Below are 26,070 nucleotides of genomic sequence, written 5' to 3'. Positions count from 1 at the left end.
AAACTGGCAGTAAACGATTAGAAAAATACATTGGAAAAAAACATTGCATTAGTAATTGGCAAAAAAACTTTAAAAATCCTAAGAATAAGCTTAACAAAGAAGCTATTTACTAACAAAGTATTTACTAACAAAGCTATTTACTAACAAAGTAAATCCTATATGTATGTTAAATAATTTTCCTGAGAGATAAGTCCAAATAAATGGAGATAAATGCCATGTTCCTAGAGAGAAATCTCAATGTAAATATGTTGATATTCTGAAAATTAACTTATAGAGTCAATGTAGATCTAATCAAAATACCACCAAAACTTCTTAGGGAGCTTTGTAAGTAATGTAAAAATTACCTGCAAAAAAAAAAAAAAAAAAAAAAAAAAAAAAATATATATATATATATATATATATATATACATACATACATACACACACACACACACATACAATTCCCATACACAAACATCAAGTATAAAGCTGGACAAATCTATCCAAAACAACCATTCTGGAGCACAGGAAACTAACCAAAGACAGCCTGCAAATTGAGAAGTGTTTGCTCTAGAATAAATGCTAAAGTTACAGGTAAGAACAGTGGGAGGCTAGACCTGTCTGCCTGAGGTTGCTCCAGACCACCCACTGCCAGCATGAATAATGAGACTGGCAGTTCTGCCAACATAAAGCTAGCAAAAAGAATGCAACAGCTTTGTTGGCAAAAAGGGTGGACTCATTTCAGGGTGGGGCAGCAAAAACCCATGGATTTGGTGGATAAAAGTGATGGACTTCATTGTGAATAAAGAGGGAAATTTTGAAGTTGGTAGAGGTCCTGGTTAGGATAAGTGCCTAACTAGTCAGAAAATTAATAGGAAGATCATGTAAATGAGAAAACCACAGAAGGTCTACGAAAAGCTTACAAGTCTGGCTAAATGGAAAGGTATGTATTTATTAGGAAGACCTGAGAAAGCCTGGCATAAAACAAAACCAAGGTGAGGTGCCTGGCTGACTCAGTTGGTACAGCAGGTGACTCTGGACCTCGGGGTCCTGAGTTTGAGCCTCACATTGGGTGTAGAGATTAAAAATAAAATTTAAAAAAAAAAGTGAAACCAACAAAGAGTTGAAAACTGGCTCCGACTTTGAATGTATTCTAAAACCTACCCACAGACCAATCAGCAAAGGGTGGTAGCCTTTACCACCTCTGCCCATATCATTAGCTAACAATTAAGCTATGCAGACACAGGAAAGACTTCTAAGGAAGCCAGCCTAAAGAATAAGAATTAAAAAACTTAGCAGAGACATCAGCAATTGTGTACTACAAAGGAGACCAGACTGATTTCACAGTTAAAGTACAGGCAAGTTACTAAAAAATAAACAGCCCTCAATAAATAAACTAACAAACAAACAAAAAAATACAACAGGACCCAGAATTTCTATAATCTATTAACTAAATGTAAAGGGGTTTTTTTTGTTGTTGTTTTTTGTTTTTTTGAGAGAGAGTATGCTCACCCACACGAGTGGGGGAGGGGCAGAGGGAGAGGGACATAGAGAATCTCAAGCAGGCTCCATGCCCAGAGCAGAGCTCAATGCAGGGCTCCATTCCACAACTGTGACACCATTACCTGTGCTGAAATCAAGAGTTGGATTCTCAACTGACTGAGCCACCATAAAATGTATACTTTTCAATCAATAATGTTTCAGAAAACAATTGATAAAAATTTCTCAAATTTGATGAAAACATGAATCCATAGCTCCAATAAGTTCAACAAACCAAAGTAAAATGAACACAGAGATATACCTGAATACAACTTAGTGAAACTGCTAAGTTAATACAAGAGCCAAACAAAGGAAAATCTTGAAAGCAGCAAGAATAAGACAGCTCATCACGTACAGGAAATGACAATACAAATAAGGCTAATTCCTCATTAGAAATGATGGAGGACATGGCACAAAAACAGACACATAGACCAATGGAATAGAATAGAAACCCCAGAACTAGACCCACAAACGTATGGCCAACTCATCTTTGACAAAGCAGGAAACAACATCCAATGGAAAAAAGACAGCCTCTTTAACAAATGGTGCTGGGAGAACTGGACAGCAACATGCAGAAGATTGAAACTAGACCACTTTCTCACACCATTCACAAAAATAAACTCAAAATGGATAAAGGACCTAAATGTGAGACAGGAAACCATCAAAACCTTAGAGGAGAAAGCAGGAAAAGACCTCTCTGACCTCAGCCGTAGCAATCTCTTACTCGACACATCCCCAAAGGCAAGGGAATTAAAAGCAAAAGTGAATTACTGGGACCTCATGAAGATAAAAAGCTTCTGCACAGCAAAGGAAACAACCAACAAAACTAAAAGGCAACCAACGGAATGGGAAAAGATATTCGCAAATGACATATCGGACAAAGGGCTAGTATCGAAAATCTATAAAGAGCTGACCAAACTCCACACCCAAAAAACAAATAACCCAGTGAAGAAATGGGCAGAAAACATGAATAGACACTTCTCTAAAGAAGACATCCAGATGGCCAACAGGCACATGAAAAGATGTTCAGCGTCGCTCCTTATCAGGGAAATACAAATCAAAACCACACTCAGGTATCACCTCACGCCAGTCAGAGTGGCCAAAATGAACAAATCAGGAGACTATAGATGCTGGAGAGGATGTGGAGAAACGGGAACCCTCTTGCACTGTTGGTGGGAATGCAAATTGGTGCAGCCGCTCTGGAAAGCAGTGTGGAGGTTCCTCAGAAAATTAAAAATAGACCTACCCTATGACCCAGCAATAGCACTGCTAGGAATTTATCCAAGGGATACAGGAGTACTGATGCATAGGGCCACTTGTACCCCAATGTTCATAGCAGCACTCTCAACAATAGCCAAATTATGGAAAGAGCCTAAATGTCCATCAACTGAGGAATGGATAAAGAAATTGTGGTTTATATACACAATGGAATATTACGTAGCAATGAGAAAAAATGAAATATGGCCTTTTGTAGCAACGTGGATGGAACTGGAGAGTGTGATGCTAAGTGAAATAAGCCATACAGAGAAAGACAGATACCATATGGTTTCACTCTTATGTGGATCCTGAGAAACTTAACAGGAACCCATGGGGGAGGGGAAGGAAAAAAGAAAAAAAAGAGGTTAGAATGGGAGAGAGCCAAAGCATAAGAGACTGTTAAAAACTGAGAACAAACTGAGGGTTGATGGGGGGTGGGAGGGAGGAGAGGGTGGGTGATGGGTATTGAGGAGGGCACCTTTTGGGATGAGCACTGGGGGTTGTATGGAAACCAATTTGTCAATAAATTTCTTAAAAAAAAAAAAAAAAGAAATGATGGAGGACAAAAAAAGTCAAACGCCATGTTCAAAGCACTGACAAAAAATATATAAACTATGAATTCCATGTCCAGCAAAACCACTCTTCATAAATGAAGATGAAATAAACACATTCCAAGATAAATAAAACTGACAAGATGTGTTGTTAGCAGACCTGCCCTACGAGATATGCTAAAAAAAGTTCTTCAGCCTAAAAGGAAATGGCACCCAACACTAACACAGATCCATAAGAAGGAATGAAGAATATGGGAAATGGTAAATATGTGCATAAATATAAAAAACAATACGAATGGATAAACAAAATGTGGTATATACATAACAGACCGTTATTAAGCTTTAAAATGGAAGAAAATTCTGACACATGCTATATGTGGATAAACCTGAAGACATTATGCTAAATGAAATAAGCCAGTCACAAAAGGACAAACATGGTATGATTTCAATGACATGAGGTACCTAAAGTAGTGAAATTCATAGAAACAGAAAGGAAAATGGGTATTGCCAGGATCTGAGGGAATGGGGGAATGTGGAGTTATTATTGTTTAATGGGCACAATGTTTCAATTTTGTAAGATTAACAAAGCTCTGGAGATGCATGGTGATGATGAGAGCACAATATTAATGTATTTAAAGCCACTGAGCTTTAAAATTAATGATTAAAATAAAAATTTTATGTTACATATATCACAACTTAAAATAAATTTAAAAAGATAATGCAATTCAACATCCATTTATGATCAAAATTCTCAAAGTGGGTACAGAGGTGACATACCTCAGCATAATAAATGCCATGTACATCAAGCTCACAGCTAACAAGATACTTGACGGTGAAAAGCTGAAAGCTTTTCTTCTACAGTCAGGAACAAGACAAGGATGCACACTTTCACCACTTTTATTCAACACAGTATTAAAAGTCCTAGTCAGAGCAAGAAATAAAAGGCACCCAAATCAGAAAGGAAGAAGTCAAATTGTCACTATTTGCAACAGACATGATATTATATATAGAAAATCCTCAAGACTCCACCAAAAAACTGTTAGAATAAACAAATTCAGTAAAGTTGCAGGATACAAAACCAATGTACAAAAATCTGTTGCATTTCTGTACACTAATAATGAGCTATCAGAAAGAGAAATTAAGAAAGCATGGGGTGCCTGGGTGGCTCAGTTGGTTAAACATCTGACTTCAGGTCATGATCTTATAGTTCATGGGTTCGAGCCCCATGTCGGGCTCTATGCTGACATCTTGGAGCCTGGAGCCTGCTTGAGATTCTGTGTCTCCCTCTCTCTCTGTTCCTTCCCCATTCACACTCTGTCTCATAAAAGCAAATAATACTTAAAAAAAAATTAAAGAAAGCAATCCCATTTATAATTATATCAAAAGAACAAGGAGGTAAAAGACTTGTACACTGAAAACCATTAAGACATTAATGAAAAGAAATTGGAGAAGACACAAATAAATGAACTAAATTAATTGAACCAAGGAGGTAAAAGAATTGTACACTGAAAACCATTAAGACATTAATGAAAAGAAACTGGAGAAGACACAAATAAATGGAATATTCCAGGCCTATGAATTAGAAGAATTAATATTGTTCCAGTGTCCAAACCATGCAAAGCAATCTACAGAGTCAATGAAATCTCTACGAAATTCCAATGTCCTTTTTCACAAAAATTGAAAACAACAATCCTAAAATTTGTATGGAACCAAAGAAAACCCTGAATGACCAAAACAATCTTGAGAAAGAACACAGCTGGGGCAGCAAGCCCACAGATTTCAAACTATATTACAAAGCTACAGTAATTAAAACTTACAAGTATGGTATTGGCATGGTGCCTAGGTGGCTCAGTCAGTTAAGCTATCCAACTGTTGGTCTCAGCTCAGGTCTTGATTTCAGGGTTGTGAGTTCAAGCTCCACACTGGGCTCCATGCTGGGCATGAAGCCTACTTTTTAAAAAATAAAAGTATGGTACTGGCATAAAAACAGACACACAGATCAATGATCTAGAACAGAGAGCCCAAAAATAAACCAATGCATATACGGCCAATTAATTTATGATAAAGGAACCAAAAATATATAATGGGGAGAGGACAGTCTCTTCAATAAATGATACTGGAAAAACTGGATATCCACCACATGCAAAAGAATAAAATTGAGCCATTACCTTACACCATACACAAAATTTAATTCAAAATGGATTAAAGACTTGGATGTAGGATCTGAAACCATAAAATTCATAGAAGAAAACACAGGTAGTAAATTTCTCAATAACTTGTCATAGTGATTTTTTGGATTTACACCAAAAGCAAAGGCAAGAAAAGCAAAAACAAACAAGCAGAATTACACCAAACTAAGAAGCTTCTGCACAGCAAAGGAAATCATCAACAAAATGAAAACAAAAATTTACTAAATGAAATATTTGCAAATTAAAATATCTTATAAGGGGCAACTCAACACCAAAAGTACAAACCATCCAATTAAAAAAAAAAAAAGAGGATCCGAATAGACATTTTACCAAAGAAGACATACAGGTGGCCAACAGGTACATTAAAAAATGTTGAATGTCACTAAATACTAGGGAAATGCAAACGGAAACCTCGGTGAGGTATCACCTCACAGCTGTTAGAATGGCTAGTATCAAAAAAGACAAGAAATAACAAGTGTTGGTGAGGATGTGGAGAAAAGGGAACCCTTGTACACTGTTAGGAGAAATGTAAATTGGTGCAACCATTATGGAAATCAGTATAGAGATTCCTCAAAAAATTAACAATAGAACTACCACATGATCCAGTAACTCTACTTCCAAAGAAAATGAAAACACATATTCAAAAAGATATACAATGCCCCTCCCCATCTTTACTGTAGCATTAATTACAACAGCCAAGGCATGGAAACAACCTAAGTGTCTACTGGTGGATAAATGGATAAAGAAAATATGAAATATATACACAACAAGGTATTGTTCAGCCACAAAAAGGAATAAAATTTTGCCATTTACAACAACATGGATGAAGCTTGAGGGCATTACGATAAGTGAAATAAATCAGAGAAAGACATACCATGTGATCTCACTTTTATGTGGAATCTAAAACAAACAAACAAACAAACAAAAAACCCTCAAGCTCATAGATACAGTGAACAAACTGGTGGTTACCAGTGATGGGATGCTGGGTTAGGCAAAATGCATGAAAGGGGTCAAAAGGTATAAATTTCCAGTTATAAAACAAACAAACCATGAGGGGAAAAAAGTACTGCTGATTTATTACATTACATTGTTTAATCAAGAAAAAAGACAATACAGACTTTTTTTGGCCTTTATTCTCTTGATTTATTTAAAACCCTAAGATTTTTTTTTTAAAGCATTAAGTTTTTATTTAATTTTTTTTCTTCCAAGTCTTTATTTAAATTCAAGTTAGTTAACATGTAGTGTAGTATTGGTTTCAGGAGAATTTAGTGATTCATCACTTACATACAATACCCAGTGCTCCTCAAAACAAGTGACCTCCTCAATGCCCATCATTCATCTAGCCCATCACCCACTAATCTCTACTCGGGCAACCCTCAGTTTGTTCTCTATAGTTAAAAATCTCTTTAAGATGGTTTGCCTCGCTGTTTTTATCTTATCCTATTTTTCCTTCCCTGCGTCTATGCTCATCTGTTTTGTTTCTTAAATTGCACATGAGTGAAATCATATGGTATTTGTCTTCTCTGACTCATTTTGTTTAGCATAATACACTCCAGTTCCATCTACATTGTTGCAAAAAGCAGGATTTCATTCTTTTTGATTGCCAAGTAATACTCCGTTGTGTGTGTGTGTGTGTGTGTGTGTGTGTGTGTGTGTGTATGTGTATATATATATATATATATATATATATATATATATATATTTTCTTTATCCATTCATCTGCCAATGGATATTGGGCTCTTTCCATACTTTGGCTATCGTTGACAGTGCTGCTATAAATATGGGGGTGCATGTGCCCCTTCAAAGAAGTATTTTTGTATTCTTTGGATAAATACCTAGTAGTGCAATTGCTGGGTCGTAGGGCAGTTCTATATTTAACAAAAAGCAATAATTTTTAAAGTACAGTAATATGTACTGTTCAGTTATAACAAATACATATACCTAAATGGCAAAGCAGACCAAAGAGAGGAGGAGATAACAGAGTTTTATTTGAACAAACTTGCTATATTTTACTGGAATAGAATCAGTGCTTACTTGAAGTAGATTGTTAGAAGTTAAAGGTGCATATAGAAACCACTGAAAAGTTTTACAACTATATATACATATACATATATACATATATATATACATATATATATATATATGTAATAAAGGAGCTCTAGTTCCAGTTTTGACATGCAGAAAGCTTAGAGGTTGTTACTCCAATCCTTACAACAACAAAAAAAAGATGGACAAAGTGAAAAACAACTAGTTTTCTTGGACTCATTAGAGAAGTGAGTTGCAGGGCAAACTGTTAGCCTGAAATCTGGACAGACAGGTGTATCCAAAACATACAAAGATGTAATTGCCTGTAGCAAAAATAACTAGGGCTATAAACTAGTAGGAACACTTAAATGGGTCATTTTGACAAAATACTAGAACTGAAGGGTGGACTAGCAGGACTACTGATAAAGTGTTTGAGGCCATAGTCTTGAGAAGTGCCTGTATATTTTTGTGGGCTTCACCTTCAGAAACCACATTAGGCTACATTGATGAAGCTCTGAATATTAACTTTGTGTCTCTGGCAGAGGGAGGGGAAGAATAATCATTGTGGATTACAGAAATACCCAGAGCACTCTCCTTAACAAAGATCTACTAGCCAGAGTCAAGGACCTTGCCAGAGCGGAAGTCCCTTATCTCTGCTGGGAAAGAAAATCCCTCCCACTTCAGTCTTCTCCAGCTTTCCTGTCCCATTTATGGGGAGAAGGAAATAGTCAGTAGTCAAGGATTCAAGAAAATAGACCAGGAACAGTGCAGTCAAGGAAGGGAATAGGAGGCAGTGGGAAAAAGCTGTCTCACTGGAGGAAAACTTGAAAGATCACAGCTCCAAGATACAGGCCCATGGAAAAAGTGATATTTAACTGAAAGTCTATGAATGCTTCTCTTCCCTTATAAATTTACTACCATACCTAGGGGGTTCCAGGATAATGAGAGTAGATTATATAAGAGAGAGTCTTATGATAAAAACTCTTACAGAAGAGGAATAGAAGCCCAAAGTCAAAGGGGAGTTCAAAAAAACAAAACAGACACCAGAGGCCTCTGATACCAACAGCTACAGCTAACATTAAACATAGCCTAAATCCCAGCCACATTAAAATAAATCAGCCTAATAATATATATATATTTAATGTTATGTGTGTTACAAAGTTCCCATTTGACTAGACTTCAAATTCACGGGAACAAAACTAAAAGAATTGATGAAGAAAAATTATTTCTCAAACCAGATTTGGACTAATGGAAATGAGTTAATATATTTTTATATCCTACCCTTTATGTTTTCCTTTCTGCTCAGTAATAATCTTGTTCATTTCTGATAACAGCTTTTACAAACAGTTTCCTTTTTAGAGATGCCTAAGTGCATTCTGCTACTTCCATCTCAAGACTTTGCTGTTGAAAAGAGTAAGTACCATCTAACCATTTCAGTTCTTTCCATTTTTCTCTCAACAAAAGTATTTTTGCTTCCACACACTCTTCTTTCCAAGGCTAACAAATATCCTAGTGGGTAGAATGAATGAATGAATGAATGAATGAATGAATGAATGAATTTTAACCACACATCTGGAAAAGATGAAAAAGTTTGAAGTAAACAAAAAAATGGACATGCATGATTGCTGAAAGTATACTTCTATACAGATGTTGTGAATCTGGGATACACTTACACAAAAAGGATGTAGGTCAGCACACCTGACAAAATGTACATATAAGAAAAGCAGTGTCAGAGATACTGTCTTTTCTGATGACTACCTTTTAATAGCTAAAGTTAATTTCTCATATGCTTAGAAATTTGGTAGATTTACACAGAAAATTAGTAAATTGTTATTACAGAAAAAAGAAATTAAAGGTAGAAACAGTAATCATCAGAAGGTAAGTGTTGCTCCTTTTTAAAAAAATGTTTTCTTATTATGAAAAATATGCATTTATTATGGTGAGAACACAGAAAATACAAAAGAAAAAAGAAAAAAGAAAAAAAATTACTAGTGATCTCACTATTTTCTATTCATTTTCTATTTTCTATTCATTTTTTAATTATAAAAATAAGATTTTATATAATGATCTTTTCAAACTGCCAAATAACACACAGATATGCTACAATAATAACTGAAATGAAAAAGCCAATCTTTAAATCAAATAGAATTGCAAAGGCCCCAGAATAGCCAAAATATCTTGAAAAAAAAAAAAAACTTGGGGGGCTCATACTTTCTGATGACTATAAACAACAAAATGAAAAATAACAAGTTTTGGCAAGGATGTAGAAAAATTGGAATCATCACATATTGCTGAAGAGAATGCCAAATGGTACAGTCATTATGGAAAATTGTTTGGTGGCTCCTCAAAAAGTTAAATGTCCCAGCAATTCTACTCTTAGGTATATACACAAAAGAATTGAAAACAGGTACTCAAAAAAATAATTATAAGTGAACGTTCATAGCAGTGCTATTTACAATAGCTAAAAGGTGAAAAGAACTTAAATTTCCACCAACTGATGAACAAAGAAACAAATTGCGGTATATCCATACAATGGAGTATCATTCAGCTATAAAAATGAATGAAGGTCTCACCTATTTTACAAAATGAAAGAGGGACACCTGGGTGGCTCAGTCGGTTGAGCATCCGACTTCAGCACAGGTCATGATCTCACAGTCTGTGAGTTCAAGCCCTGCATCAGGCTCTGTGCTGAAAGCTCAGAGCCTGGAGCCTGTTTCCGATTCTGTGTCTCCCTCTCTCTCTGCCCCCTGCCCTGCTCATGCTGTCTGTCTCAAAAAGTAAATAAACATTACAATAAATAAATAAATGATCTCAAAAACATTATGCTTAGTGAAAAAAGGCAGATACCAAAGGTCATATATTGTATGTGAAATGTCCGGAATAGACAAATCCATAGAGACAGAAGGTAGATAGGGACTACAGAGGAGGACAGAATAGTGAGTGACTGCTAATGGGTATGGGGTTCCTTTCTGAAGCGATGAAAATGTTCTGGAACCACATAGTCATGATGGTTGCATAACTTGTAATTAAGCTAAAAGCCATAGAATTGTATACTTTATTTTTTTTAATACTTTTATTTATTTATTTATTTATTTTAACTTTTTTTTTTTTTTACATTTATTTATTTTAGAGAGAGAGACAGAGCATGAGCAGGGGAGGGGCAGAGAGAGAGGGAGACACAGAATGTGAAGCACGCTCCAGGCTCTGAGCTGTCAGCACAGAGCCCTATGTGGGGCTCGAACTCACAAACCATGAGATCATGACCTGAACCGAAATCAGACACTTAACCGGCTGAGCCACCCAGGAGCCCCCAGAATTGTACACTTTAAGAGTGAACTGTACAGTGTATGAAGGAAATCTCAAAGCTGTTATTTTTAAAAAAGGAGTAAGTGTAGGGCAAATGATGGGATAAGAGAGGAAAAGACCAACCAAAAATAAAGGTTCTGCTTACCAACATCTGAAAGAATTAAAAATGGAGGAAAGGGGAATGGGTAGGTTTCAAAGATACATTTCAAATTAAAATGGCATTGAGGACCAAATCAAAACCACCATGAGATACCATCTCACACCCATTAGGATGGCTACTATCCAAGACAAAAAGTCATAAAAGAGTTAAAGAATATTCATTAGCTCAAGTATATTTTCTGACCACAATGGCATGAAAGTAGAAATCAGTATCAAGGAAAACAAAAATTAACCAGTATGTGGAGATTACACATTACTCCTGAACAACAAATGGGTCAGAGAAGATATCAAAAGGGAAATCAAAACATATATTGGAACAAATGAAAATGGAAACACAAAATACCAAAACTTATGGGATGAAGCAAAAACAATTTTAAAAGGAAGTTTATAGTAATAAACTCCTACCTTAAGAAAAAAGAAGGATCTCAAATAAACAACCTAACTTTACACCTTAAAGAGTTAGAAAAAGTAGAATAAATTAAACCCAAAGTTAGTAGAAGCAAAAAAATAATAAATATCAGAGCATAAAGAAATGCAGTAGGGCCTAGAATGATAACAGAAAAGATCAGTGAAACTAAGAGCTGGTTTTTTGAAAAGAAAAATAAAATTGAAAACTATTAAGCTAAACTAAGGTAAAAGGAGAGAAGACTCAAAAAATAAAATCAGAAATAAAAGAGGACACATCACAACTGACAACACAGAAATACTAAGGATCATAAAAAAGTAAAATGAATAATTATATGATAACAAAGTAGAAAACCTAAAAAAAAATGGATAAATTTATAGAAATGTACAACTTACAAGACTGAATCATGAAGACAAAATCTAACCAAACCAGTTATAGGAGAATGAATCAGTCATCAAAAACCTCCCAACAAAGAAAACTCCAGGATCAGATGCCTTCAGTAGTAAATTCCACCCAACATTTAGAAAAGGATACATACACATCATTTTTGAAAACCTTATAAAAAAGTGAAGGGGGGGAACACTCCCAGACTCATTTTATTAGGCCAGCACTACCCACATACCAGTCAAATAAGAACACTACATGAAAAGAATACCATAAGCCAATATCCCTGATGAATATAGATGCAAAAATTCTCCACAAAATATTAGCAAACCAAATTCCAGAGTACATTGAAAGGATTATACACCATGACCAAATGAGATTCATTCCTGGGATGCAGGATAGTTTAATATATGCAAATCAATCAATGTCATAAATCAGTTTAACAAAATCAAGGATTAAAATCATTTGGTCATCTCAATAGATGTAGAAAAGCATTTAGCAAAATTCAACATCCTTCCGTGATAAAAACTTTCAGCAAATTAGATCTATATGGAACATAGCTCAAAATGAGGGCCATATATGACAAACCCAAAGCTGACATCATACTCAATAGCGCAAAGTCAAAAGCTTTTCCTCTAAGATCAGGAACAAGACAAGAATGTCCATTATCACCACCTCTACTCAACATAGTACTGAAGTCCCAGCCAGAGCCATTAGGCAAAAAAAAAAAAAAAAAAAAAAAAAAAAAGTAAGAAAAGCCATCCAAATTGGAAAGGAAGACATAAAAGTGTCTAGATTTGCAGGTGACATACAGAGAAAACTCTAAGAACTCCAAAAAAGAAAAAAACAAAAAACAAAAAAACCCTGTTAGAACTAATAAATGAATCCAGTACAGCTGCAAGGCACAAAGTCCATACAAAAAAAAAAAAAAATCAGTTACATTCCTACACTAACAACAAACTATCAGAAAGAGAAAATAAGAAGAAATCTCATTTACAACAGCATAAAAAAGAATAAAATACTTAGGAACAAATTTAACCAAAGAGGTGTAATATCTATACAATGACAACTACAAAATGCTGCTGAAAGAAATTGAAGACACAAATAAATCTTCAAGGATTGGAAGAATATTGTTAAAATGGCCATGCTACCCAAAGTGATCTACAGATTCATTACTACCCCTATCATAATTCCAATAGCATTTTTCACATCAATAGAAAAAACAATCCTAACATTTGTATGGAACCAAAAAAGATTCTAATTAGTTAAAGCAATCTTCAGCAAGAAGAACAAAAGCTGGAGCGTCACACTTTCTAATTTTAAACTATATTACAAAGCTAGAGTAATCAAAACAGTATGGTATTATTAAAACAGACATATAGATCAATGAAACAAAATAGAGCGCTCAGAAACAAACCTATGCATGTATGATCACCTAATTTTTAACAAAAGCACTAAAAATGTACAAAGACGAAAAGATAGTCTGTTCAGTAAATGGTGCTAGAAAAAAATGGATATTCACATGCAAAAGAATGAAACTGGACCCCTACCTTACACCACACACAAAAACGAACTCAAAATGGATTAAAGACTTGAATGTAAGATCCAAAACCTAAAACTCCTAGAAGAAAATATAGGTGATAAGCTCCTTGACATTGGTTTGGAAATGGTTTTTTAGATTTGACACCAAAAGCAAAGGCAACAAAAGCAAAAATAAGGTGGGACTACATCTTAAGAGCTTTTGCACAGCAAAAGAGAACACCAACAATATAAAAAAGTAATGTACTGAATGGGAGAAATATATATAAACCACAGAACCAATAAGGGATTAATATGCAAAATATAGAAGACTCATAACTCAATAGCAAGAAAATAAATAAAAACTTTTAAATGTACCAAGGACCTGACTAGTCATTTTTCAAAAGAAGATATACAAATGACTGACAGGTATATATATTCAAAGGAAATGAAGTCACTATCTCCAGGAGATGTCTACACTACCACGTTTAGTGAGGCATTATTCAAGATAGCCAAGATATAGAAACAATCTTCAGAATCCATTGACGGATGAATGGATTGAAATGTGATATATGTATATATACACACATGCACATTCATTCTGTTCATTATACACACACACATTCATTCTGTTCATTATATACACACACATATATATACATACTATGCATGTTATATATAACATATATACTGCATGGTATCATTTATACATCAAATTAAAAAAAAAATTGAACTCACAGAAACAGAGTAGAAAGAATGGTGGTTGCCAGGGGCTAAGGGTCAGGGTAAATGGGGAGGAGTTCATTCATCAACTTTCATTCACTTTCAGCTATAAGTGCTGAGATCAAATGTAAGGATAACTGTATGAAGTGATATATGTGTTAATTAACTTCACTAAGGGATTCCTTTCACAATGTTTATGTATGGCTAATGTTCACATTATATACTTTAAATATATTAGAATTTTGTCAATTACACCTCAGTAAAATTAAAAAAAAAAAAGAAGCTTAAAAATAAAGCAAAGCCACCATGGTACACTTTGAAGGAGAAACAAACAAAACAAAGTGTATTTGGTCTGTAAAACTTGTCAATAAGAAATATCAAAGACAGGGGTGCCTGGGTGGCTGAGTCAGTTGAGCGTCCAACTTTGGCTCAGGTCATAATCTCTCAGTCTGTGAGTTCAAGCCCTACATAGAGCTCTGTGCTTACAGCTTGGAGCCTGGAGTCTCCCTGTCTCTCTGCCCCTCCCCTGCTCACACTCTCTCTTTCTCTCTCAAAATTAAATGAACATTTAAAAAATTTAGGAAAAAAAAAGAAATATCAAAGACAGAAAAGGTGAAAAATAAAATTCAAAAGGAATAGTGATACAAAGACTGGGTATATGAATAGCATAATTAAGTGTCTTATGATGGCAATAACTGTCAATAACAAATAAGGTAAGAGAATGAAGACTTCACATATAAAGAGTTGGTCAAAGGAGTTAGAACAGGAGTTACCAAAAGCACAGAGCCCTAAAGATGGGTTTATAGGGAAAATGCTAATTACCTAAAAGGAAGAAACAGGATTATGAGAAAATCAATAGGGCTAACAGGGTACTGACATATACTGAAAGGAAAGAAGATGCAGAAAAAGGAGGGGCTGGGGGATACAAAAAATGCTAGGAACATTAAAATTACTAATAAAAAATAGAATAAAAGTGGCCAAGTAGTTCCTTGTGGTATTTTTGTACATTGTACACTCTTCCAATAAATAGCATATGTGGTTCCACAGATAAGAATTTTTTTTAACATTATTTTAGATAGAGAGGCACAAGTGAGCAGGAGACAGGGATGGATGGAGGGATGGAGGGATGGAGGGATTGAGGGACAGAGGGAGAGGGAGAGGGAGAGGGAGAGGGAGAGGGAGAGGGAGAGGGAGAGGGAGAGGGAGAGGGAGAGAGAGAATATCCCAAGCAGATTCTGTGCTGTCAGCACGGAGCCCGACACAGGGCTCAATCCCCGGGCCCCAGGATCATTACCTGAGCTGAAATCAACCCCCACAGATAAGAACTTTTTAAGGCACTATAGTATAATCTAGACAACTCCAGAAAGCAACTCATACTTCATCTGCATGATTAGGCAACATTTGTTTCACAGGTTGAGATTTCTGGGTTTTATCTTTAAGAAAAAGAAGAAAGCACCTCAAAATTGATCTACCTAGGTTAAAAGTTCAGAGGACAAAAGTCAAGTAGTACTTACCCTGAAGTAGAAAACAAAAGGAAAACTCAAAAGAGAATAGGGCAATCTATAAAACAAAATAGTAAATAAAATAGGAAAACTAGGCAATAGCAGTCAACACTGTCCAATAGAGCATGTTTCAGATTAGTTTGGCATCTGTATTCCAAACTTTCATTAGTCACCTCAAAACCTATAACTCTGCCTCAATCTCTTTCCCTCTTGCCTCCTTCATCCTGAGGGAGGAAGGGGGGCAAAAAAAAGGGGGGGGGAAGGATTCTTTTAACTATCTGTGTACTTAAGAATTTTCCAAATACTTAGTTATTCCTTAGCCCTGCCCTCTAGTGTCAAAAGATAAAATATCCCGCAGGGCAACTGGGTAGAGCAGTCGGTTAAGCATCAGACTCTTGATTTTGGCTCAGATCTCATAGTTGATGACATCAAGCCCCAAGTTGGGGGTCTGTGCTGACAGTGTGGAGCCTACTTGGGATCCTCTCCCTGTCTCTCTGCCCCTTCCACTTCTCTCTCTCTCCTCCCCCCGACTCTTTGTCTCTCCAAAGTAAATAAATATTTAAAAAATATATCCTGCTATTACTTAAGAGTAATTTTTTCACTGGTTCACCTTCATCCCACCCATTCCATTATCATCAATTCCTTGCTTTGGTTGTATTATCAACCTTTCCTTTACTGGCCTCTTATTCAACATGTAAATATGTTCAAAGTCTTTCCATCTTAAAAATACAAAAGTTCTGCCTCCACACTACAAGCACTTCACACTCAATAGCCAGAATGAACTTTTCCAAAATACAGACCCTATTAATTTGATATTCTTGCTGAAAATTGCTAAAGAGTGCCCCATTACCTTCAGGAAAATTTTCAAAATATTAAGATTTTATTTCTGACCAACAAATGTTCCCTCACTGTGCCACTTTCTGTCATGTGCTTATTCAAGCTGTCTGTAATTTTTCCATTTATTCTCCAGGTACCTGTGACTCATTCTCCAGTATTGGGCACAAACAACACTGCCTCATATTTCCTGCCCATACTCTCAGACTGAGATACCAGTCTTTTGTCAGTGTTCTCTTTTTATCCTCCCATGACCTCTCATGCATCCTCTGGTGCAATCTGTTTTTCTCGCCTGTCACTTTCTCTGTACCATGAGTAAACTGAAAGTGAAGACTGACTTGTTCAACTCTGTAGCAACACCTTTCACAGTATTCAACAAATGACTATAAAGTGAACAAATGATAGATCAGCAGCAAAGATAGTGAAGAGCTGATCCTGTAAAATAAGTTTGAAGCAACAAAGACTTCATGATTCATGTGAACAGGTGTCAAACTGATTATCATTTCTAATATCACTTTATAACATCTAAAGCAATTGTTTTATGGGTTTACAAGGGAGCCAACAAAATAGCCTGTCTTCCACTGGGCCTTGTTATATGCCGATGTAGATCATCAGCCTAGGATAAAATAGACACAAAGAAAATGCAGTGCTAAAGATGATGCAGACAGATGGAATCAGAGCCTTGAATGAACTACACCTGATCACTGCTTTATCACTGAACTTGCAAAGTGGCCCCAAATTCCTCCCATCCCTATATGCATGCCCCTTTACAATGTGATTTAATCACTCTTTCCTAGAAGAGGTGTAGTCTTTCTCCAGCCCTTGAATCTGAGCTTGCGATATGACATATTTTGGCTAATGAAACATTAGTATATATGATACAGCAAAGCTTTAAAAGCGCTTATTCAAGCTTACCTTCCAGGCAAGGTTTCAGACACTTGAGCGAGGCCATTCTAGAGTATCCAGCCATAACAAATCCAGCCCCAAACCACAGAAAATGTCTCACCAACATACAGAATGTTGAGAAATAAGTATTTGTGCCTTTAAGTCGCTAAATTTTGGATAGTTTATTACACAGTGTTATTGACTGGGTGTTTCTGTGCCCCCAAATTAATCTGTGGAAGCCTTAATCCCCAGGGTAGCTATATTTGGAAAACAGGCCTTTGATGAAGTAATTAAGCTTAGATGAGGTCATAAGGGTGGGGCCGGATAGAAGAGAATTAGTGTCCTAGTAAGAGGAGACACCTGATTTCTTTCTTTGTCTCTCTGTCTCTGTCTCTCTGTCTCTGTCTCTGTCTCTCTCTCTCTCTCTCTCTCTCTCTCTCTCTCTCTGCCAACTGCAAACCAGAATAGACTCCTCACCCGAAACTGACTTTGCTGGACCTCAATCTGAGACTTCGAGACTCCATAACTGTTAGAACTGTCTGTTGTTTAAGCTTTCCAATCTGTGGTATTTTGTTATGGTAGCCCAAGCAGACTAATACAGTACAGTGAACTGACATTATAATGAGTCTTAGCACCAGCCCTGCTAATTATTTTTAAAAGATTACTACTAAAAACTGTTCTTTTTCGAGATGTAATTCAAATTTTAAGTTAATTTTTTGGTTTCAGCTAATAACATGTTGCCTTTTGTTGTTGTATCTCTTCATCTATTCTTACTGAACCATGAAAGTTCTTTTCTGAATGTCTAACATCAGACAGAGTAAAAATAAAAATCTGTGTCTATCCATCAAACTAGAATGTTGCTACTGTCACAGGGTATTAGAGCAAGGTATTCACATTAATTAATTCAAATTTTTGAGTGCCTACTATTTAACTTGGCAATGGCTATAATAAGGAAGAAAGAAAACATAATCCCAACTCTGAACTCCATTGAAGGAAAGAAACAAACAACATGGACAGTTTGGAGTAAAGACTATAGACTTACCATAGGTTCTATCCACTTTAACATTGTGGATGTGCTATACAGCTTCACATTTTATACACTAACACCCCTAAAACCATCTTTCCAAATACCAAAGTCAGGCTTTCAGATATCAGTATACTAATAACTTCGAGACATAACATGGTGGTACTGCTAGGTTTATTATTTTACCAATACAGCAGAATGCATACCATTATTTTAACTATTTTATTAGTTCAGTAAATATTTGTCCGTTACCACAAATTTTATATTATTTTGCTTTTATTTTTTAAAATTCAGGAAAATGATAAAATCAAAAGGCTGATAGCAGCAATAACACAATAAAGAAAAGATGGAACTCAAATATACTGAAAGCAGGAATCTTTGGTCAGCTGACCATGTGTTCAGTTTTCAAGTAAAAGACAAAGTATATAACCATAGGTGCATGCACACACGTGCTCTCTCTCTATATATATATGTATACACACACACACATATATATAAAGTCAAGTAGAAGTAATGAAAGAAGTGGAGAAACCTTTGGAATTATAAACTGTTCATTATGAATAAAATAGTAATCCAAATACAAAAGAAGAGACTTGGATCCACAGAGCTCTTCATGAAATGCTAGTTATAGATTCCTTAATAATTTCAAGATGTCAACATGAGAATAGAGATAAGAAATTACTTGTAAAGGGGTGCCTGGGTGGCTCAGTTGGTTGTGCATCAGACTTCGGCTCAGGTCATGATCTCACAGTTCATGGGTTCATGGGTTCGAGCCCCTTGTCAGGCTCTGTGCTGACAGCTTGTCAGAGCCTGGAGACTGCTTCAGATTCTGTGTCTCCTTTTATCTCTGCCCCTCCCCGTTCATGCTCTGTCTCTGTTTCTCAAAAATAAATGTAAAAAAATTTTTTTAATAAAAAAAATTACTTGTAAAAATTAGTCAGAATAGGTAAATCTATAAAGACAGAAAGTGGATTACTGGTTGCCTGGAGCTGGAGTGGATGGGAGGAATGGTGAGTGACTCCTAATGGGCACACGGTTTCTTTTTGAGGTGATAAAAATGTCCTAAAATTGATTGTGGTGATAGCTGCACATCTCTAAATATACAACAAACTAATAAATTATAAGCTTTACATGAGTCAATTGTATGGTATGTGAATTATATCTCAAAAAATATATTGATTAAAAGCTTTAACTTGAAAGCCTCAACAGTTAAAAAAAGATACTAATATGTCAATATTTAGTGTTTAACTGGGCTCTTTTTTAAAATTTTTTTAAGTTTATGTATTTATTTTGAGAGAGCAGTGGGGGAGGAGCGAGAGAGAGGAAAAGAGAGAGAATCCCAAGCAGGCTCCCCACTGACAGCACAGAGTCCAGAGCCTGATGCAAGGCTTGAACTCAGAAACTGTGCAATCATGACCTGAGCCAAAACCAACAGTCAGACCAAATAAGCCACTCAGGCACCTCAAGACTCTTCTTGTTTTAAATAATCATGTCCATTATTTCAAGATTTAAAAATAAGTAAAACACTTCTATCATACAACCTTACCATTTTTTTACTACCTTGGAAAAAGAAAATTCTTCCTGAAACAAGTAAATCTATTGTTCAATCTTTATATCCTCCATTTTCATATAGATTTTCAGGAACACATGTAAGTGTAGATAGCCTACATAACATCATAAGTCCTATAACCAAAGCATAAACAAAGACTTGAGGAAGTACAGTGATTGTAATAAATTATCCTTACACAGTTTACTATTATCTCTTTAATTAGAGGACTTTCCTATCAATCTGCAACTTACCTGCATCATAACATTTAGTGCATATTTTTGATCTTCTCGCCTTGCTGCAGCTTTTGCTTCTGTAGCTTCTTTTGCTCTTTCTTGTGCTTGTAAAATAGATTTTTCCCTTATTCTTTGCATCATCTCTTTGTCAACTAAAACATAAGAAATATCACTAAATTAGGATTATGATGAATGATTTATTTAGGAAAAAACTGTCTGACATACTGATCCAAGATGAGATTTTGGGAGGGACCCAACTTCACATGGAAAAATGAAAACATTTTTCAATATTAAACTGGCCAAGAAGCTAACATTAAAAGTCAAGCAAGCAACTGTAACAGCAATAAATTACTACAGAGGGAGATAATGATGGGGTGTGGGGGAGGAGGATGAGAGAAAGTAGGAACAACAGAAAAGGTGAATAAGATGGGAACGATGAGGATGGGGAGAGGGACATAAAAGGGAGAGAAAGGGTAATGAAATGAGAGAGGGAAAGAGGTGCAGAGAGGGGGAGGGGACAGGATGGAGGGAAATGTACATATTTATCCCCCTCCCTCTCTGTCAAGAAACCAGGACTATTTGCTTATAAACCTAATCACAATAAATATCACATGAGGTCTCCTACAAGAGGAGGGTTTTTTTTGTGATGTACTAACATGTGCTTCTTCATTAATGCATTAAATAATATATAACAACAAGTGTAATAAATACTATACTCTCAAAGTATTTTAATGAGTATAAAAGATAAAGGTACTTGTGATATAAATGTATTTGTGATATTTGTATTTTTGATACAACTGTTGTCTGTTGCCTACATTCATAGTTGAAGGGAATGCTAAATTTCAGTGGAGGTTCAATTGAATTAGGGGCAATCCTCTCTCTCTGCAAAGATAGCTTTGCTACTATTCTTCCTTTCTAATCTTATATTTTAATAAACTTTTGCCTGTTGTTCCAAAAAAAAAGTATGGAATTAAAAACAAATTTTAAGTCTACTTATTTACTGGGGGGATGGAGACACGGAGGGGGAGAAGGGGAGAGGGGGAGAAGGCGAGAGGGGAAGAGAGAGGGGGAGAGAGAAGGGGGGAGAGAAGGGGGGAGAGAAGGGGGGAGAGAAGGGGGGAGAGAAGGGGGAGAGAAGGGGGAGAGAAGGGGGGAGAGAAGGGGGGAGAGAAGGGGGGAGAGAAGGGGGAGAGAAGGGGGAGAGAAGGGGGGAGAGAAGGGGGGAGAGAAGGGGGAGAGAAGGGGGAGAGAAGGGGGGAGAGAAGGGGGGAGAGAAGGGGGGAGAGAAGGGGGGAGAGAGGCGGAGGGAGGGGGAGGGAGGGGGAGAGGAAGAATCCCAAGCAGGCTCCACACTATCAGTGCAGAGCCCAGCACGGGGCTCAAAACCATGAACTGTGAGATCATGACCTGAGCCAAAATGATGACAAATCAGATTTTTAACTGACTGAGCCACCCAGGCTCCCCTGGAATTTTAACTTTGAAAGAAACTGTCTTAAAAAGAAAAAGAAAAAAAGCATGGCATTTTTATTCATTCAAGATCTTGACTAGGGCTTAAGGACTAAAATTAAGTCTGAAGCCTCCCCCAACCCACTTCCTGTTTAATAACAGAGTGGAGACAGCTGGACCGGCTTTAAGGGCAAAAATAATTAAAAGAACCTACTTTCACTTCTAAAAAATGAAAAATATACCAAGAAAGAAGTCAGGAGGAAAAAATGGAGCAAATATGTTTTGAATAATGAGGCAGGCTTGACATATAGACTGCAGTTCCACATAATTTATGTGAAAACCAGTATTTTTAAAGAAATAATTTCACTGAATCACATGTGTAACTGAGTTTGATTTCTAAAGGAATCTCAAACCTTGTTTCTGAAGTAAAATCAGTGTTCATTACTTGTTATATAAGCTAGTTTTAAGACTGTTCTGATTAGTCTAAATCAGAGGTTGGGAAACTATGGCCAAATCTGACCTGCTGCCTATTTTCCTCTAGCACACAAGCTAAGAATAATTTTTATATTTTTAAATAGTTGAAAAATAAAAATAATATTTTGTGACATATAAACAAGATAAAATTCAAATTTCAGTGTCAATAAATATGAATGGTCTATTGGCTGCTTTTGAGACCATATGGCCCATAATATTCAAAATACTATCTGGTCCTATATAGAAAAATATTTAAACCTTGGTTTAAATGGTCAAAGTGTGGAATGGATGACCATCAGACCATGAAAAAGAAGAATCAAGTAAATGTGCAATGAAAGCAGATGTAAAAAACAAAGAGGAAGATCATGGTTAGGAAAGAAAAAAAAAAACTCTTCAGTTAGTCTGGCAATCACTAAAGAATTAAAGTAACCTCAGTATGGTAATCTACCTTAACCAGTATTTTCTGAGCTGAACACCAGACTTTAGAGAAAAATCTACCTGGTCCTGGGGATTACAAAATTAAATTCCACTGCAAAATACCAAGAAAAGAGTAATATCAAGAATGATATTCATCTCCCCATTCTCAGTAATTCCTACTCAAGGTTTAACGCCAGAGACCTAAGAGAAATTTCAGGCAACAGACATAAACCCCTAGAATATAAGACAACTACAACAGGGAGGAAGGAAATAGAGGTAAAGCAGTAGAGGGCAATTACTGACCCACAAAGCCAATCTTGGTAGAAGAACAGAGTACTTATTAAGGGAATAGAGAACAGGAATCTCAGCTTTGTACATTATAATCCCTGGGAAGTTTTTTTGAAACTACCGATACCTGTGTCGCACTCCCATAAACTGATTTGATTGAACTAGGCTGAGTTTCAGACATCTGTGTTATTTAAAAGTTTTGCAGATGAGTCAAAGAATCACTGCTCTAGAGTCAAACTGCTAGGGCTGCAGCTCCAGTCTGCCACTTACTTGTTGTGTGACCTGTGCCAATTATTCAACCCTTCCGTGCCTCGGTAGCCTAACCTTAAAAAACAAAACAAAACAAACAAACAAACAAAAAACTGGCAGGGCAGGGGATGGTAACCTAATAGGGTGTTCCTAGGATTACCAGATGTGTTAATGCCTACACAAAATAAGGTCATATCAAGAGACCTTAGCCTCTGAAGATACAAGTCCACATCTGCTTGAGAACTAATACAAATGTGCTCTAACTTTTGAATTATTCAATCTTTAAGTAATTTATATTAAGTGTCAGCTGAAGCACTATATCATTTAAACCATGTTCATGTTCCTATTTTTCTTCTACTAGAGAAACAAGTGTTTTGAAAGAGAATTTTTTTTAAAGGTATAAAATACAAAACACACAACCAGATGAACACCTTTGAATAAAAACACTTACCACCTGACAGTGAAAGGGTTTCCCACATGGCCACTTCTTTTTTATATAAGGTGAATATAATAGTGTCATTCCCAATCTTGGCTTTGCTGTTCTCATCATCTATGGGCGCACAGAGAAACACTTCAAATAAAAATGGAGGAAAGTTGACCTATTCAGAAGGGGGGGGGGAGGTAAACGGAGGTTAATTTAGTTACACAAAATAAAGACTAAGCCTTTAAGAAAAAAAAAAGGGGGGGATAGGGGCCAAAATCATTTTCTGACATGCCTGCTATAAATTTATTCGAGGTCCCATAAGATTAACAAGGCATATGAGGAAATCCTAGATAAGAATAAGATCTGATCTGATGACATCTGTCTAAAGATGAGTGTCACCTGATGGAATTCGGTTTGAAAAAAACAGAACTAAATTTTAGGACGCTTATTTGCAACAACGCGCCCATGGAGTCTTCGGATCACGTCCCCGAGGGCCCTTCAGGCACAGCTCGAGTTCCTACCTTCAGATAGTTTTCCGTGCAAAACACGTCCGCGTCTCTGACGGAGACGCCTCGGAGGGGCACAGAGATAAACACCGAAGTCTTCGTCTGCTGCCAGGTGTAATCGCTAACCTGCAGAGGCATCTCGGGAGGCGGTAGTAACCGAGGATTCGGCTGTTTAGGACAAGCACCTGCTCGGTTGCTAGGGAAGCCGGGGTTACCAAGCGCCAGCCCTTCCGGGTCAGGCCCGGCTGCGGCGCCCCGCGTTCCCAGCGTGCCCCGGGCGCGCCCCTTCCACCGCGTTGTCATCGCCCCGTGAGCTTCTCTTGTGACTGCCGGGGCATCTTGCCGCCGGTGATGCCACCTCTCTGGCTCTTATCCGGTACCTGGGGTCTGAGTGAATCACCAAAGAAATAGGCCTAAGTCTTAAGAAAAAAGCCTTGCGCCTGTGAATGGAAAAAAAGGGGGGGGGGGGGGGAGGAGGAGCCTGGGTGGCTCAGTCCCTTAAGCATCCCACTTCAGCTCAGATGATGATCTTAGGATTCATGGGGTTCGAGTCCCCGTGGGGATCTGTGCTGATAGCTAGAAGCCTGGAGCCTGCTTTGGATCTGTGTCTTCCCTTTTTCTGCTCCTGCTCTGTCTCAGTCTCAAAAATAAACATCAAAAAAATAATAAATAAATAAATAAATAAATAAATAAATAAATAAATAAATAAATAAAATTAAAAAAAAAAAGAAAGAAAAAGGAAAGAAAAAGATGTGCCCTTACTGGAAAGAGTGACCTGGGAGAAGCAGGTGTGAGCCCATGCGTCTTGCAGCACTGGCCTTTTGTTACTATGGAGGCTGTCAGAGCATCATTTGGTGTTCCTGTTTTGGAGATTTCCTGATCAGACTGATATCCTGGCCTGGGAGCTTGGCCTTACTCTTGTAGTGCTCCAAATCCTATCAACCTTAACGCCACCAAAAGAGCGTAGATCGGGTTCACTCCATGGTTTGAGACCTAGGGAGAAATAACTCTATGACTCATGTGACAAATGCTTGGCTGCAACTAAGCTGTAGGATAGCGTGGATTTGCATGGGTACATTTTACAATTGCTTAAGGAGACTTAGAACTTTAGCTCCGGAAGGAGATATGAAAGTGATGTAGTTCATCCTGCATATTTAAGGAATCTGAGGCCCACACACTTAACCCTCTGCCCACATACATGAGTGGCAGAATTGTGATTAAAATTATGATCTCTTAACTCCTATTCCAATTATTTTTCTCCAGGCTACTTTCTCTAAACTCAGTTTATAAGTTACTGGAATCTGATGATTAAAAAAGAAGAACACAATGAACTTACATGAAATTTAAGCACCTATGAACTACTTGCCACCTACAGATTTGGAGTTTAAAGTTTATTTATTTTGAGAGAGAGAGCAGGGGAGGGGCAGAGAGAGAGGGAGAGAGAGGATCCTAAGCAGGCTCCACACTGTCGGCACAGAGTCTGATGGGCTTGAACTCATGAACCATGAGATCATGACCTGAGCCATAACCAAAAGTCAGACGCTTAATTGACTGAGCCGTCCAGTCACCCTGGATTTGGATTTTTAACTTTTTACTTTTGCAGGCTTTTAACACAAATTTCAAGCCTCCTGAAAATTTCCCTGAGGAAAGTTTAGAAGCAGCAGACTTGAGAGAAAAAAAATATAATCTTGTCCCCCAAACAGGACACCCCTCAGTACCTTACCCAATTTTGTGAGGGGTTTATCATCTCAAGGTTCTCTAACTTTGAATACTGGTAGCCATTCTTAGATTTATTTTCCCTCGTCCTTACTTTTGGCATTCTCTCCCCTTTGGTTCTATTCTTACTCTTACCATTTTGTTTCAGACTTTCTATGCTCCAAAAGAGAGGATTTATGCATTTCTTTCATATAAAATTTTAAAGTCTAGATTCTCTGACTATGTAAAAATACAAGTGAGAAAATGTATGTATGGAAGATAGTAAAAGGGATACTTTGTGTTGTTTGGGGCTCTAAAAAAATCTGTTAGCAATCACTTTGTTAAGCACATACACACCTCTGCAGTTAAATTGTTCTCCAGCCTACCACAGTCTTACTAAACTTTCTGCACTGTGAATGAATTATCCTTTAAAAAAACTTGATAAGTTTATTACTGAATGATTGCATCAACAGATACCAATAAAACATTAACTTTTACACATTGTTTT

The 26,070-nt window shown here is 36.8% G+C and overlaps 1 protein-coding gene across 5 annotated transcripts in view; it reads right to left on the bottom strand.

Moving 5' to 3' along the window:
• DNAAF4 (dynein axonemal assembly factor 4) overlaps positions 1–24,307 on the bottom strand; it is a 70,626-nt gene extending 46,319 nt beyond the window's left edge. For 3 of the 5 annotated variants that reach the window (XM_047864658.1, XM_047864657.1, XM_047864659.1), the window contains exons 1-3: positions 23,883–24,302; positions 23,389–23,536; positions 20,082–20,215 (exon numbers count right to left, since the gene is read on the bottom strand). In XM_047864658.1, coding sequence (XP_047720614.1) covers positions 20,082–20,215; positions 23,389–23,536; positions 23,883–24,170 — 570 coding nt within the window. In that variant the 5' untranslated portion in view covers positions 24,171–24,302. Of the gene's footprint in view, positions 1–20,081; positions 20,216–23,388; positions 23,537–23,882 lie in introns of all 5 variants that reach the window. The other 2 variants (XM_047864660.1, XM_047864656.1) reach the window with 2 other exon arrangements.
• Between the last annotated feature and the right edge of the window lie 1,763 nt (positions 24,308–26,070).

Source organism: Prionailurus viverrinus, chromosome B3 (genome assembly GCF_022837055.1).
Source record: "Prionailurus viverrinus isolate Anna chromosome B3, UM_Priviv_1.0, whole genome shotgun sequence".
Taxonomy (NCBI): domain Eukaryota; kingdom Metazoa; phylum Chordata; class Mammalia; order Carnivora; family Felidae; genus Prionailurus; species Prionailurus viverrinus.
This window is presented reverse-complemented; position numbering and strand designations above follow the sequence as displayed.